Source organism: Cervus canadensis, chromosome 9 (genome assembly GCF_019320065.1).
Source record: "Cervus canadensis isolate Bull #8, Minnesota chromosome 9, ASM1932006v1, whole genome shotgun sequence".
NCBI lineage: Eukaryota > Metazoa > Chordata > Mammalia > Artiodactyla > Cervidae > Cervus > Cervus canadensis.
The window spans coordinates 83,802,699-83,819,804 of record NC_057394.1 but is presented as its reverse complement, the minus strand read 5'-3'; the positions used below and the strand labels follow the sequence as shown (position 1 = coordinate 83,819,804).

Sequence of the window (17,106 nt, the reverse complement as noted above, 5' to 3'; positions counted from 1 at the left end):
TCTTGAAGGGATATTCAAGTGGAATGTACCTACTAAAAAGTTATGTGTGAAAACTAAGCACAAAAAATGGTTATTTTACTCTTCACTATGTGATACCATTATGAACACTACAAAAATACATCAATAGCTACGTCTCAATGCCACCTATGTTTCAAAACTACTGACAATGAACATCTGAGACTTTAATATTCAATAAAAATACTGAGATTTGGTGGCTCATAAAGAACACTCAAAACCATGTGATTGTGCTGCTTGCTGTAGTCTGAAAGACAACTATTTAACCCTCCCAGTTTACATTTAAGTAACTACAATATAACAAATACAAAATGTCTGGCCGTGAAAAACTCAGAGAAGTCAATTACTGAACAAAAATGTCAGAAAATAATTAGAAGGCAATATAAGTACCAAAAATCATGTTAAAAATGATCCAGGACACATTCTTCACAAGGGAAAAAGAGACATGGAAGCTTCTGTGGAAAATAAGCCTCTCTGTAACTATAATGGAAGGTAAGGTCAAAGAAGTAATCTAATATGACACAGAGATAATTAAGTATACTCTGATGAAGTGTATAAAGAATCAAACCACTTCCATCTGGATTCATTCAAAAGACTTTGAAATATGAATGAATAAAACAGAGAGGGGAAAATGCTGTTCATAATCATAACAAGGGTGACCACAAACACAACCCAATTTGCCTAAGATAGCTTATTTTATACCTGCTGTTTAAAAAAAAGAGAGATAGAGAAAATTTTACCTAGTACTCATATTCACTTGTCCTAGTTTGGATGAAAACTTTAAAATTTTCCCTACAAATAATTAGGTATTATTAAAATAAATAAATCCTTTTGAGATGTGATCAAAGATTTAACAGCTGGTTAAAATGGTATTATATCTTCAACCCAAATTACACAAATTAATTCTAAAATTCTAAAAATTAAAATCAATCTAAAATTGAAAAATCTAAATCTAAAAATTAAATCAAAATTCTAAAGGTCATCTCCTAGAGTCTATGTTAGTTATAACATTATAAAAATGTTATCTTTGCTTTTATTTGATGATAAAGTCTATGTACCATCCTCAAATATTCAGAAAAATTCTTGGCTCACTGTAATAAATCAATTATTTTAGTAAATAAATGAAACCATATTAACAACAAAAATGTTCATAACTAGTGCATCCTATGAAAGACCACTGCAACAAATCTGCTATTATCCATTTTAATTTTCACCATCAGAAGTGGGCTTCCATTATACCAGCAATTGGCAATGACGTTCCCACACCTAAATCTGACACCAAACCCTACACCAAATAACTCCTCAGTTATTTCCAAAGGATGATGAAAAGTGTCATCCTACAAAATGTGTCAGATACTTAACCCTTCCAAAATAATGCAATTTTCTACTGCAACACAACCAAATCACTTGTTAGAACTAAATAATTTACTGAAAAAAGAGAAGTGACAGCCATGGGAAAACCACAAAATTTTGGCAGCTTCTCTCAAAAACTCAAAAGCCATTTAAGAAAATGTATTTGGACATTACTAAGTGACAAGTGGGATCAGTTGGCTCTGCCAGCACCTATTAATGAAACTTTATTACTGGCTAGAATTTCTGTTGAGTTTTGTACAGAGAAAATGGGGGATTGTTGAAGGGGGTTAGGTTATAATTAAATCAAGGGATACTGATAAAGAGAAACAATACCCACACAAGAAGCAGGAACGGACTGGAATAAAACAAAAGGCCAAATGTGGCAATCCAGGTGAAAGGATTTGCCTCAACTGACTGAAAAAAGGGACTTGACCACTCCAAGACATTAGCAATGTGGCTGTGACGCTGTATCAGCTCTTCCCGTAACTTCTGCTCTGACTTATAACCATGACTACCAATGAACATTCAGGACACTAATCTGGATTCTTCAGAACCAAGAATCAAGGTTCTAGGATATGAGGCATTCTGCTCAATAGGCCTTCTAAAAACACTGAAAAAAAAAACATACAAATTAATAAAATTACATCTTAAATCACAAATTCTTTATGAGTTTTGTTAACATGGGGCATTTTTTATAGACTCCCTCCTCTAACTGAAAGATTGTTGCTGAGCAGTGAAAGATGCCGGGATTCCAGGCCTCTGGAGGAGAGGAGGGGCCAGTGACGAGGTTGACGCTCAGAGAGTTTGTGTGATAAGGTTTTACTGAAGTACAAGAGAGAGAGACAGCTTCTGACATAGACATCAGAAGCAGGCAGAAAGAGGGCCCCCCTACTAGTCTTTAGCCGGATGTTATATAGCTACTAGCAGGCTGTTAATTAGAGAAAGGAAATGTCTCAAAACTCAGAGACTGGCACCAGGCCCCTCACCCAAAACATGCATTTTAGGATGACACTGGCACAAGGCGAGTTGTCCTGGGCCACAAAACTACTGACATGAATCTTGAAGAAAGGCAGGTTTCCAAGCAAATACTAGTCTCATGAACATAGCTTAAGAGAACATTTGCATGAGTAAAACATACAGGTTTGTCAAGTCGGTTCTGAGTCTTAGGCAGAACCAACTTGAAGACAGAGACTAGCTTAAGAAAAACATTTCCATAAGAAAAATGCATTGGTTAGCTCAAGGTTCAAGAAAAATTAAGTTCAGGTGGAACCAGGTGTTGTTATGGCAACACAGAATTTTAAAAGAAACCTCTTTTTAAATTTGTATAGAGAAGGGAAAAAAACCTAACACTTGTAGTTTGTTTCTTCCTGCTGCTTAAGAGAGAGATAAAAAATGTCTGACATTTGCAGGCTATTTCCTCCATTTGGAGACCCCTGGCCTTCCTGCCTGTTACCCTCTCACAACTCTCAAACTGGCCAGAGATCACAGGTCAGCAAACTTTTTTGGGAAAAGACTGGATAGTATTTCAGGCTCTGCTGACCATAGTCTTGACACAACATCAGAGTTATGTCACCACTAGTCAAAGCTGCCATTCTGGGGCAAAGCAGCCATAAGCAAAACATAAACATGGCTGAGTTCCCATAAACCTGTTTCAAAAACAGGCAGCAGTCAGATTTGGCCTGACTTACCCTAGTCTGCAGACCCCCAGTCAAAATGAAATATTTTAAAAACAAAATATTAATATATCATTTGAGACAATACTCCCTTCCATATAAAGGATTAAAGTCCAACAAAAAGTTGCCACACCAAAATCCTACAGATCACAATTCACACAGAAGGCTGTGCCATTTGTACTGTTAACTAGGTGAGCCATATCTCCCATGCAGAATGAACCTAAGCTCTCACTTCACCCAAACTCCCCAGGTTCCATAAAAAATTCAACTAGTGTCATTATATTCATCTCAACATATGTCTCACTTCAACATCTGGCCAGTGGTTTCTGATCTTCGCTAATGAAAATAAGTAACCCAAAGAGCTTTTTTTTTTTTTTACAGGCCGCGTGAGCTCCGCCCCCAGGGCCCCCAAAGAGCTTTTTAAAATGCTGATCCCATGGCTGCAACCCAGTCCCACTGGATTAGATCTCAGGCACTCTTCTAAATTCCACAGAAACATTGCAAAGGTTGAAAATTACTGGATTTTCAGTGAGTAGGATGGAGACCTGAGCATCCACCTTTTTTAAAAGCTCCCTGATTCCTTACTACGCATGATCAAAAACACTACCATGGAAGAGGCCTCTCTTAGCCAAGTTGCATCCCCTCACTGCTTGTGGCCTTGCTGTCCAATCCCAGGAGCTACAATGGGGACCTCTGACTAAGGAATGGGGGTCAAATTACTGCCTTGGCATGTAATAAACATTCAGGTTTTTATGCATGTGTTGCAATTCTCCAGGGCTATTCCCATCTACTTAAAAAGGAATAAAAATTACATATATATATATGAGAAACAGATATGAAGGGCTATTCTTTTCTTTACTAAAACCCAAACATTAACATTGACCATGCCAGCCAAAGAAACTACTTAAGTTTTAAAACAAAGTAGCATGCAATCTAAGCACTGATCCAATTCTCCAAGTCGAAGTATTTTATAACTACATGATACCACTACTAAAGCCACAAAGATATTTACATATCCTATGACATCATCATTTTTCCAAGAAAGTTTACTCCAAGAAACTGCATTTTAAAAATATGCTAATTAAAATTTCCTCTTGACTCCAATCCAAGCTGTATCCACAAAGAAAGACTGGTACATACATAGCAGTACTTAAATGCTTAAACTACTGAATCTACAGGCAGTAAAACAACCTAATATTAAAAAAAAAAAAAAAGACAATCATAAAGACAGATTCACAAATTCTTACTGTTAACTGAATAACTTCTGTGTTCAAAGCTATAAAATTGTGATAAGTAGAAAATTTCAACCTAGAAACTGGTCTGTCTAGAAAATGATCCCATTATAATGCAGTAAAAACAAACCTAAATGAAATTAAGGCACGGCATAAAAATATATACAGTGTTACAGGAGTCAAAAAAATATTATACTGCAAGAGTGAAAAATAACATGTTTAATTTATAATTACAAATTTATTATCAAAGAGCATGACTTCCTCTAAGGAAAAATAAGGTATGAAATTAAAATGACAGCTTCTAATTGATGAAGGGTTGGCATATTCTTGAAACTCTTAAAATATATTCCTATGTATGTTATAATATTATGATCAATTTGAAAGCTAACAAAGAAAAACATGATCAAACATAATATGTCTTTTGCTACATTAAAAAATATATACTATTCAAGACAAAACAAGTATTTATTTTATACTCTGAAACAGCTACTATTTGTTGTGTTGGAATATTCCTAATAGGAATATTAGAAATAAGTGAGAGGTGGCATCTTAAAACAAACCAAGTAAACCTACATGATTCTTATTACTCAGGCAAGCTGAACACTTACCATATGATTCCTCCCTTTACACTGAACAGGGAAATAAGAGAAGCACATAAGAGGGCCTAATTTCAAAGCTTTTAAAAACAAAAACAAACATTAAAATTGTTTAACAAATTTTTCCAGAGACAGTTTTGAAAGTAAATGAAGAATAACTGATGCAACAATGGCCTCAATGTTTTTCTATTAACACAAACCACTTAAGACCAGCAAAGAGCTTTTGTTAATATTTCTTTAGTGCCTGATTGGCCTGATTAGCTTATACTAACAAGCATTACGAAGCTAGGAATCAAATAAAACTGAGACCAAAATGATGGAAAATTTGTCTATTCAGTTTCTAATCTCAGAAAAACCTAAAAATGGAAGAAGACTATGTTTTCCCCTACATATTAAATATCACTGCTACATACTATTTTAAATGCTTCCTTTCCAAAAAATTAAGAACATACTAACTCTGGGGTCTAACATGACTATTAATTAAAAAGAAAAAATCACCAACTCCATCCCACTGTTCAGTGAACTTTTTCTGTAAAGAGTCAAAGAGTAAGTCTTTTAGGTTTTATGGGTCACAAATACTGTTTCGTAGTGTTTTTTTTTTCTTATCTATCAACACTTTAAAAATGTAAACACCATTCTCAGCTCTGTGGTAGAGCGGTACAAAATGGGTACAAAGTGGTACAAAAATGGGAGGTTCCAGGCTATGTTTGCATACTTCTACTCCAGCCAAATTAATCTTATGATGCTTCAAATATGTAAAACATTCTTTTGATAATTAATTAAAACTCTATTAATGTTAAAATATTTAATCATCTAACTTTTCTGACAGCATAATCTTTTGAAACAATAAATGAGCTACTTCTGAAATTCCACTAAACCTGCCATACTTTTAAATACCTAATTTATTTATTCTCAAAGTTCCCTGGCTATTACATCTTACCCACCATTAAAATGAATTTGAAACATTCCAATGTTTTATGTATTTGCAGGATTTCAATTTTAAACTTTAGCAACATTTCTAAATAGTTTTTGTATAAAAAGTCAAAACTATCTGTCCTTCATTAATTATGCCTACTACTTGAACATATTAAAAATATTGATTTAGGTTTTTAAAAACTGTGAAATTTCAAAGAATGAGAGTTTGTAATCAAGCTTTGGATGTAGCCAACTTAAGTTTAACAAAACATATTAATCATTTCCTTCTGGTCCCTAAATGACTTAAATCATTAGACACAGCTACATATTTGCTCCAAGGACATAAAGTTTATGCCAGAAAAATATTAAGAAAGCTAATCCCACCATCTTAACTATAGACAAGAACTTTAGAAATTGATATACTGAGGTACACAGAAGAACTAGGAACAATTTCCTAGTCATCAATGGAATGAAATAAAATTTCTCTAAGAAATGTATCACATGCACTTTTGTATATTTTAAGATTAAAACACTACTTGCTAGTTTTCAAAATTCACACATTTGGAGAATTTTTTAAATTCCACGTTCTTTTAACATTGTAAAATATTCTCACATTGATAAATGCAACAGATTTATATTAAAATTTAACAGTGAAAAAGAAGACCACAATTTTAAAATGTCACTATGGAAGTATTATGTACCCAAGAGGAAAAGAGAATTGCAATAAAGCTAGAAATTACTTAAAAAAAATAAAAATAAAAAACCCAATGCTCAAAAAACGTACTCAACTAATTTGGTAATGGGATTTAAAAATCTATTAACTTTTAGTGTAACTTATAAGTAACAAAAAATTTTCTAACTGAATTTAAATGAAAATGTAATTTTCATTCAAACGATATTTACTTGATGGAAGGCAAAATAAAAAGTTCTTGAACTACTCTACTTAGGATTTACTTTGTTGTATTCATTTTAATTGAAAAACCTTTAAAATTTTCCAGGGACAGAGACAGTCAGAAAAAAAAGGCACTGGTGATTTAAATTAATATGTTTAGCCTCAGAAACTTACTCAAGAATCATGGCTTTAAAACAGAGAAAAAAATATTGGTAAGTATTTTTTAGAGTGAGTTGTTAAGCTGGCATTCATCTAAGGTGAACAACGAGAGTCTGTTATCACTTAGAACCTGTGGGTGATAACACATTTGAAGTATCCTTTTTTGCCCTGCCATTTTGCCTCCCTAAAACAAAAACCTGAGTCAGATAAAGTCTCTAGAACTAACTTCCAGTCTGTAAGAAACTCAGGCATAAAGAAACTTGTTGAACATCACTGCCAGGATATAATCAACAAGATCCAGGATGTGAAATATTCTATATGAGGGGCTGTTTCTTTAAAAATAAAAACAATAAGAAAACAACAAAAAAAAAAAAAAAAGAAAGGAAACCTACAGACAGAAAAGAATGGATGCATCAACCCATTTGAAGAAACCAAATTATTTTTTTAAAAGATTGAAGACTTGAACAAATTGGAGCTTTTACTACTTAATATTAAGTAACTGACAACTTTTAAGGTATGATAAAGAAATTTTTTGAGAGTCCTTATGTTTTATAGGTCCACACTCATATAAAATTATATGAAGTCAAGGTTTTCATACAAAAAATTTCAGGATTACTTAAAGATGAAAAAGATCAGCCAAGTACTAATAACTGTTATAGATGACTAATAAGCATATACTATTCTACTTTTCTAGATGTCTAAAATCTTCCAAACTAAAGAACTGACATCACTTAATGGTGAACATCAGTCAAGTGGAGATGATGGGACTTATCAAGATTCCTAATTTAGCAGCAATTAATAAAGATAAAGTGAAAAGAAGCAAAATTTAATAACCATTTCATAAAGCATGATTATCTTCAGAAACTAATTTTGGTTTACTACCTGTAAGAGGTTAAGAAACTTGTTAGTTTATCATAAACATGACGATTCAGAAAGATTAAAAATACAGTACTATATAAAGCAGTATCTAAAGAATTCTAAGTATACATCATCCACCTGACAATATAAAATCACTTTAGTTAACTAGTACTTTACTTACATTTTCCATATAGTTTGGCTTAAAGCCCTCCTGCTGTCGCCTCAGCTCCTCCTGTTCTCTGTGTCGGATCATTTCCTCTTCACGACGACGGTGCTCTTCCTCATGCCTGAGAGATTTGTAAATAAAAACTCAGGGTGTGACATATAAGCCATAACCAGATATCTTATTTCAGGCAGAACAAAATCATTAATGTGTATCATGTATTTATACATTATGCCAGTCTCTGATAATAAGTGGCTTATCAGGTTTACCTTCCTCCTATTTTGCTCTAAACCTCTAATAAATCAAACAAACCAATGAAATGCTAATTATCTAGAGTAAATTAAAAAAAGAAGTAAAGTAACAGCATCCTAGTTATATGCTTACAGTCAAAAAAATCCAGCCTCCAAAAGCTCAAACCAGTACTCTATTACAGAACAAAGAAAAAGCCTGAGATTCACCACTGACAAAGCAGTTAGTACCAACCACTGCAAATTACCACACTGCTGAGACAAAAATCCTACTATGTACAGAAGGAAGCCTTCATAAGCCCCCTCTCCCTCACTGCATCAACCCACTGAGGAAATCTCCTGGGAGCAGGTATCTATGTACCACCCACAAATTTTTGTAAATTTTGGAACAATCGTTCCCTCACTGTCTGTGGCTACCTCTGGGTTAGAGCACTGTTAAATAGTTGAGACAGAGACCATATGACATGGAAAGCCTAAAATATTTACGAAGAAGCCTTTTCCCAGAAAAAGTTTGCCAACCTCTGCCCCAGAGGTATATTCAAGCATGGAACAACAAAAACCCAGTATGGATGTGAAGGATTACTATTAAATAATAATTAGTTGTAATATGATTAAGAGGGAAACCCATAAAATATTAATATTGAAAATATTATCTCATAATATTGAAATATATTGAAAATATAATATTATTTAAGACATCATGCTATTGAACATTTAAAAGACTACATACAGTATAAAGGTGACTCTTTATTGAGGTATTCTCTTGATTGTGGTAGCCTGGAACCAAACTCACACTAACGCTGATGTATGCCTGTATTACTGCAGTATTCACTCCTTGGTACTTTTCTCTCAGGCTCCTTTCCCATTTATTATTTGGAATTCTACTTCTAACAACTAAGGAAAAGCTGTCCATTCTCCTCCATTTATTTACTTATTCATTAAATTACTTTTGAGAGCACAGACTCATGGGTATTTGACCTGAGTAAATATCATTTTACAAATGTAAAACCTATCATTTCTTATTTTGTTGTTGAAATTGTTCCAACTTTGGCCTTTAGGAGCGTCTTAGTTTAGCTCCTGTGTTCTTTCAACAGGCCTGAGCTTAGTTCAAGGACTTTCCTTCACTCTGGCACAACATCAGTCAACTTGGATTTTTTAATACTGGAATCAGCCACTTTACCAAAAAGCCCTGGTTCCTTTTATTGAAGAATGGTATTCGGAAACAAAAATCTGGCATTATTCCTGAGGCATCACTGCTTCTGGGTAGACAGGGCTAGGAAATATATATATGTATACATATGAACCCACATATATACACATCTGTATTTCTGTATTTGTCTAGACTAAACGGCATTCAGTTCACACTGATACTCTGATCCCCACTGAACATGACAGGATTCATTTTCATTTTAGCCTTTCCGCCTTCTTTCTTTCTCTAATAATGAGAAACCTCAGGTCATATTTACCTAATTTTTTCATTTAAGAAAGTATATACATTATTTTCAATAAAGTCTTGATCAAAAAGGGAAAAAAGTAGTTTCAGAATTGCAAACCTATATCCCTATATATTTTTTCATTATGGTTTATCACAGGATACTGAATATAGTTCCCTGCACTATACAGAAGGACCCTATTGTTTGTTTATTCTATACATAATAGTTTGCATCCCACACTGCTTACTTTTAATTGCTCATTATTTCAGCATAAGTAAGTATAGGGCACTAATTCTAAAAGCCTAGCTGTAAAGGATAAATGTAGAAGAAGAAAGCTAGATTCAGGAAGGTTTATTTTAGAAGAGAGGAGGTTTCCTTTTATTTGGACAAGTAGAGACTTAAACACAATTACATAAAACAGAAAAAAGCAGTAAGAAAGAAACTGAGGACGTCCCTGGTGGTAAAGAATCCGCTTGCCAATGCAGGGGACACGGGTTCAATCCCTGGTTCGGGCAGACTCCACATGCCACAGAGCAACTAAGCCCACATGTCACAACTATTGAGCCCGCACCCTAGAGCCTGTGCTCCACAAGAGAAGGCACAACAATGAGAAAAACGTGCACTGAAATTAGAAACTAGCCCCTTCTCTCCGCAACTTGAGAGCCCACGGGCAGCAACAAGGATCCAGCACAGCAATCAATCAATAAATAAAAATTGTTTTAAAAAAAAGAAAGATACTGAAAATGGCCCCTCGGGAAAGGAGTTAATTGGGGAGTTTCTTTTACAACAGTGGTTTCCTAACTTTAGAATGCCTCAGAGTCACCTGGAGGGTTTGTCACAACACAGGTGAGTCAGCTTATGACTCAGCAGTACTGAGGCTAGGCTGCTGATGTACTATGAATTGAGAGTAAGCAGGTTAGAGTAAAATCAGAGTAGTCCTAATACAGAAACATACATACACTGATACCATCAGGTACAAAGCTGGAAAAAATACACTATACGAACAACTATCTATCTCCAGACCATGAGGACACTTCAAACTCATTAACAGTTTTTCACTTTTATTTCCCATGATCACCTTACTTCCCATCACAGCACTTAGTACTTTAACAGCACTTTCAAAACAAAATTTTAAGCTTGCTTTAATCTATCATAGCTGTGCTTACAATTCCTAATTAAGACTGTTGAAAACATGTAAGAGTAATATTTATCTTGTATTTTACAATTAAGTCTTGCAGATGCAAGAAAAACTTAATTTTTCTTTCCACATCTTAGATCAACTACTCCCTTAAAGCTCCTTCCTTAACCTAAAAGATTTTAAGTTGCCTGTCACAGTTGTCTATCATGTACTGAGATCTCTGATGTCCATATCGTTTTTACCGTGGATTCCACCGCCAGATATCTTTTTTAAATAAATTATCAGAAGTACAAAAATGCATAATGGCATTCAGACCAGTCTTAAACACATGGAAAAATCAAAACTAAGAATGCATATATATGCATCTATAGAAAAATAGTCCAGTAAATCACAGTCCATTTTTACAGTAAATTATATGAAATAATGCCTAAGCCCTCTAAGTTCAGTGTCTGCGAAGTGTCCACAACTAGCTAGAAACAATCATATTGATAGAATAATGAGTTATGGGAGACTGTTAGTAATTCCATAACTGTAGTCAAAAATGGACAATTCTGTTTTTTTTTCTGTATTTTCCAATTAAATACAACTTGTCAATGACACTGGAGTTTTATTAATAACATACGCAATAAAAGCTACATATATTCACATATATATTATAATGATGTTCTTTACCTCAGCTGTATTTGCTTTCGTTTTTGTAGCTCTTGGTTTCTGAGTTCTTCCAAACGTCTGAGTTCCTCTTGACGTCTCATTAAATCTACAAAATATTGACTACAGATTAATATTTTTAGCTTTTTTTTCTATATTTTTACATCTATAAGCATACAGGTTCTCCATGACTGGCAATATATGTAGTAACTTATTTATACTCATGCATCTAGCTTCTCTTTTTAAAGTCTTATCACATCATTCTACAATGAAAGATTATAAGCTGTGTAATGAACCAGATCAATATCATTCCTCGGCCCATTTCTTCAAGTATATGAAGAAAATAATATCTACCCTTATGCTAAAAAATTAAAATGGGTAGTAACTGCTTTAACACAGGGTCTAGAATGAATAATAGCTACATTTTCATTTACATAATCTTAAGCAAATTGTAATTTTTTTCAGCAGCAAACCTGAAGCCCAAAATGATGCCTTGGGAAACATCAGCAGAGGGCACATTAAGTATCAGACCAGAAACAGTAGGAAAAATGGGATAGGACATAGCATAAAACCCCAAAACATCCCTCCCAACACTATCAGCACATTTCCTCCTGCATCAAGTCAGCATCACATGAAGAAAAAAGGGGACAGTTCCTGACAGGGGAAAAAGGGCTGAACACTGATGTGAACAAGCCCACTTTAAACAGGACGAGCATTCCCATTGTCACCAACCCATGTCACATATTAAGAACAAGTCTCTCAGAGTGAAGCAACACAACAAAAGATGCCCATTTGAAAAGCAGTGGATAAACTTTCCAAGTGTTAAAATATCTTTGTACTATCCTACCAAACTATACGTGCATGCATGCACTAATAAATATATTTTAAAATATATATAAGTACTCCAGATAACACAATTATTGGTCTTCTTTTTTGTGTTATCTCAAATTTCTAAAATGAACATAAATTATCTCAAACATTTAATAAAATACTATATTCAGAATTCTTATAATACTAACGGTTCAAGTTAAAATCCCATAGGCAAATAACTAACATCTTAACTATGATAACATAGCTATCATAATTATAAAAAGGTAATATTATCCTCCCTGAAGGTTAAAAAAGATTGAATTATGTATTATGTCAACAAAAAAAGATTCAGACAGATTATGTGGCTCTAGTCATCCAGGCATGATATGGTTCACTAGGATATACAGCCAGATCTCTCATTATTCCGAAGCTCCTTCCAAAATGCCACATTCCCGACCTGGATGTTCAGTCTCAACTGAGAAACTAAAAAAACAAAAATTAAAAAAAAAATTTGGGGATTCTGCTCAAGGAAAGTCTGCTTTGGTACATGCACCAGGAACCAGGTGATTCAGATAACATGCCAGTTGAGAAAAACATTTAGCTTTCTAAAAAAATGATCTTCAAACATTTTTACCATTAACTGTCAACCTTACTAGCTCATTAGAACTGCTCAAGTGCCTTTTAACAACAGACCAATTAAATCAAAATTTCTAGGACTGTGAACCAGCTATGAGTTTTTTCTTTTTTTGAAGCTCCCTAGATGACTCCATTGTACAACCAACATTGAGAGCCCCTAACTGTCATATAATTTCTATATGGTGAGACTGGTAAAGACCAAAAATATAGTCTATTTATATTCCTAAGGGGAAATGCTTCAATAAGACAAAACATGAGAAATATCTTACTATCACTAATTAAGAAAGTCAATACAGTGTATCCTGTAACAATTTTATTATTGATTTTCCAGGTTTGCTGCTCTTAAAACAGGAACATACATAGTAATAAATGTAAAAATATGCACTATATTTTCTTCCATGAAAAGGAGTAAGAAAAGAGCCTGAATATTTCCTGAAAACTAGATCTTCTCCTTTTAAGCTGGGCCAGTTAAGAAAGCTGCTTTGCCCTCTCAGACTATGCTTCCTCACCAGAACAGGGTACAAGAATTAGCTCAAAGGATCCGACAATCAAATTATCTGATAAGCACACTATCTAATAGGAAGTAGGAGCACGATCAACTTAAAACAACATTTTGTATCTTCCAAATTAATTCCTTTAAGTTGCTAATACCCAAAGTTTCTGAAATTTCACAAAAAGTTATATATTTGTATGCCACCATGATAATGTACTTCTGGAGGAAATATTACCCAAAAAATATGTAACCTGAGGTGTTTTTTATCCTTTAATCCAGTAAATAACACTCACAGGGATTTTTCTTAAAAAATAATAATAATATTAATAATCCAAGAGGCTTCCCTGGTGGTCCAATGGTAAAGAATCCGCCTGCCAATCTGGTGGACACAGCTGTTCAAACCCCACTCCAAGAAGATACCACATGCCATGGAGCAACTAAGCACTTGCACCACAACTTCTGAGCCTAGAACCCACTCTAGAACCCACAAGCCACAACTAATGAGCACCTGTGAGCCACAGCTACTGTAGCCTGTGTGCCCTGGAGCCCATGATGTGCAACTTGAGAAGTCAACACAATGAGAAGCCCACACACCACAACAAAGAGCAGCCCCTGCTCACTGACACTAGAGAAAGCCTACATGCAGCAACGAAGACCTAGCGCAACCAAAAGGAATTTTTTTTTTAAGATTAAAAATATAAATAAAATAATGAATATTAAAAATAACAGGCAAGAAGAGTACTGGAGGAGGGAGAGAAGATAGGAGATGGTAGAGCTGAGGAGTCGTCAGCAATAGGAAACAGGGCAAGCTGCAATTTCACTCACACTTGATGCTGATGGAACACACATTCACATCATTGAAAGCTTGCAACTTGAAGATTCCTATTGAGAGGACTTACCGTATATCTTTAAACATACTAGTATATGATATGAATGAGTTAAATTTTATTAGAAAAAGAGTGACTTTACAGAAACATTAGGCTTAGGGTACCAAAACAAACCAAAAATATCTGTCTGGTTTCTATTATTTGATGAGCTGGATTTTAACTTACTTGGCACCAGCAGTTATTCAGTGACTTGACTGAAACTGTCAAAAACATCTACTAATTGTGTTAGTCACTCAGTCGTGTCCAACTCTTTGCGATCCCATGGACTGCAGCCCACCAAGCTCTTCTGTCCATGGAATTCTGCAGACCAGAATACTGGAGTGGGTTGCCATTTCCTTCTCCAAAACATGTAATGAACAGACTGAAAAAAGCTAACCTGGATTTTATACTGAAGAAAATGAGAATCTACCACATCAAGATTTACAGATGAATGCTGACCAAATGGCTGATTCATGTCAATGTATGCCAAGGACCACTTCAATATTGTAAAGTAATTAGCCTCTAATTAAAATAAATAAAAAGAAAATACTGGGGAGGTGGAAGGGGGGATCGGGATGGGGAATACATGTAAATCCATGGCTGATTCATGTCAATGTATGGCAAAAACCACTACAATATTGTAATTAGGCTCCAACTAATAAAAATAAATGGGGAAAAAAAAAAGAAAATACTGGCTCTAGTATAAAGAATAGTTTAAAGGAGGCCAAGATTAGATGACATAAAGTCCAATAAGAAAGCCTCTGCAAACTTCTCTGGTGGTCCAGTGGTTGAGACTCTGCTCTCAATGCAGCGTGCACAGGTTCAATCCCTGGTCAGGGAACTAAGATCCCAAATGCTGTACAGCAAAAAAAGACTAGTTGAGTCAGTAAAAATATTTTAAACTTCATAAAAAATAAAAACAATTTATATATAAAAAATGAAAGAAGGTTGCCATAGAAATCAGGCAGCTATCTGGAGCACCTTTGTCTCTGAGGGGCAGCCAAGAGAAGGTAAATAAAGGTTCTGTTGTTATTGTTGTAGTCATTAAGTCATGTTCAACTCTTTTGTGATCCCATGGACTGTAGCCCACCCACCAGGCTCCTCTGTCCATGGGATTTCCCAGGCAAGCATACTGGTGTAGGTTGTCACTTCCTCCTCCAGGGGAGATAAAGGTTTAATGAAATAGTAAATTTAAAAAAAAAAAAAAAGGCAAAAAATTTAAGAGCAAAATAGAAAGCAATTAGACGCTTTAAAGAAATGCAAAATTTTGGCAATTCCCTGGTGGTTCAGGGGTTAGGACTGCACACTTCCACTGCATGAGCACAGGTTCATCCCTGGTCAGGAGGCTAAGATCCTGCAAACCACACAGCACAGCCAAAAAAAAAAAATTTAAAGGAAAAAAAATTAAGTTTTATGGAAAATGGAAAAGTGATAGGAAGAATCAGAAAAAATTACATGGAGAATTAATAGAAAAGAACAAAGGGGAAAGAGAATATAAGCAGGCATAATAAGAAACCTAGAAACAAGGATGCGAAAAAGTAAGCTTCTGATATATACTTAAGCAGCTTGTCACATTAAGTATCTGACCAATGATTATTAATAAATGTATGTTATGCATAACACCTGTTAGGAGTGCTCTTAAAAATTCAGTTATCAACAAAAAAACCCACACAAACAAAATTCACTTAGCTCTGTCTCAAGTGTTTAAAGTGTTCTTACCAAATACAAAGAATTTAGTCTTCCTAAATTCCCATATCCATCAGCAAACCTGAATCTTTTTCATCTCTGCCAAGGAACATCCATCTGTAATCTTTGGACACGCAATAAGAATCTTAAATAGTCAGCTTTTTAAATAATTTTTTTTCATAAGGAAGTTCTCTCAGAAAAGCAAAAATTTTCTTTCTAGTATTTTGAGTTTTAACTGTCTTGAAACTCTTAACTAGCAACTTCAATAGTAACAGTTACCAATGAGAAACATACCTTGCCGCATGAGCATCAGCTGGTGCTCGTGCCGGGCAGCTTCCATCTCCGCCTCCAGTTTCTCTTTTGCTTCTCGGATGTTTCTGTCAACCTGCTCGCGCTGCTGCTTCTCCATTTCATCCAGAGCCTTCCATCGAGATGCATATTCAAATTCAAATGTCCCAGGCTGAGCAAAACGTGGTGGCTGTTCTCTTTCCCTAAGTTTACATGAAAAGACATACAGAAACATATGTTTAAAAACTAAAACAACATACAAGAACAACAAGCATTACCATTAACCAAGCTCGTACAGTGTTCATATCACTGTCTGACAAGTAATCTCCAAGAAATACTTCACAGCGATGTTGTCAAGCAGTTTAACAAGCCTAAGTTTAAGAAACTACCCAAAGATGCCCAACTAATTAATAAGCAATAGAACCAGGATTCAAACCAAGACAACGAGATACTACAACCTGCACTCCCCAAATTATCACCTCCAATAAGGCCTTTGCGGTTTTCAAGCAACAATTTTATATAAGACAGTCTGTAACATATGAAGAAAATGTCCCCTAAGTTAATGGTCTGAAGTCAGATTTTTCTAAAAGTAATAACTTTTAGGGACAGTAATAAAGCAGAAACAGTTTGTTGAGTGTTATGTGCCAGGTTAATTGGCTATACCAAATAATACAGGCCTAATTTACTTCAATTTGTTTTATACTTGTTTGCCTTGCTAGACTGTAAACTCAATGAGCACATGAAATTCCTATTAACCACTGTACCTAAGTACCTAGCACATACCTAGCATATTGTACACATTTAGTATTTATTTCTAAAATGAATGAATAAATGACAGGGGAAAAAAATCTTTTAAATGAAGATCTACGAATGTACCCAACATTCAAAGAATGTCAATTATCCTAAAGTACTTTTATAAGAACACAATTCTCACCCACCAATAAAACTACAGATGCCTTGTAATCACAAATTTTAACTTTTATTTGGGGATGGGGAGGGGAAGA

At 34.7% G+C, this 17,106-nt stretch overlaps 1 protein-coding gene across 7 annotated transcripts in view; it reads right to left on the bottom strand.

The window, feature by feature from the left end:
- Positions 1–17,106, bottom strand: part of PSPC1 (paraspeckle component 1) — a 73,470-nt gene that overhangs the window by 44,113 nt on the left and 12,251 nt on the right. For all 7 annotated transcript variants that reach the window (XR_006271149.1, XR_006271150.1, XR_006271148.1 and 4 more), the window contains exons 4-6: positions 16,109–16,305; positions 11,348–11,432; positions 7,875–7,980 (exon numbers count right to left, since the gene is read on the bottom strand). Coding sequence is in view for 2 of the 7 variants with exons in the window: in XM_043477658.1 (XP_043333593.1) it covers positions 7,875–7,980; positions 11,348–11,432; positions 16,109–16,305 (388 nt within the window). In the remaining 5 variants the exon portion in view is untranslated. The remainder of the gene's footprint in view (positions 1–7,874; positions 7,981–11,347; positions 11,433–16,108; positions 16,306–17,106) is intronic.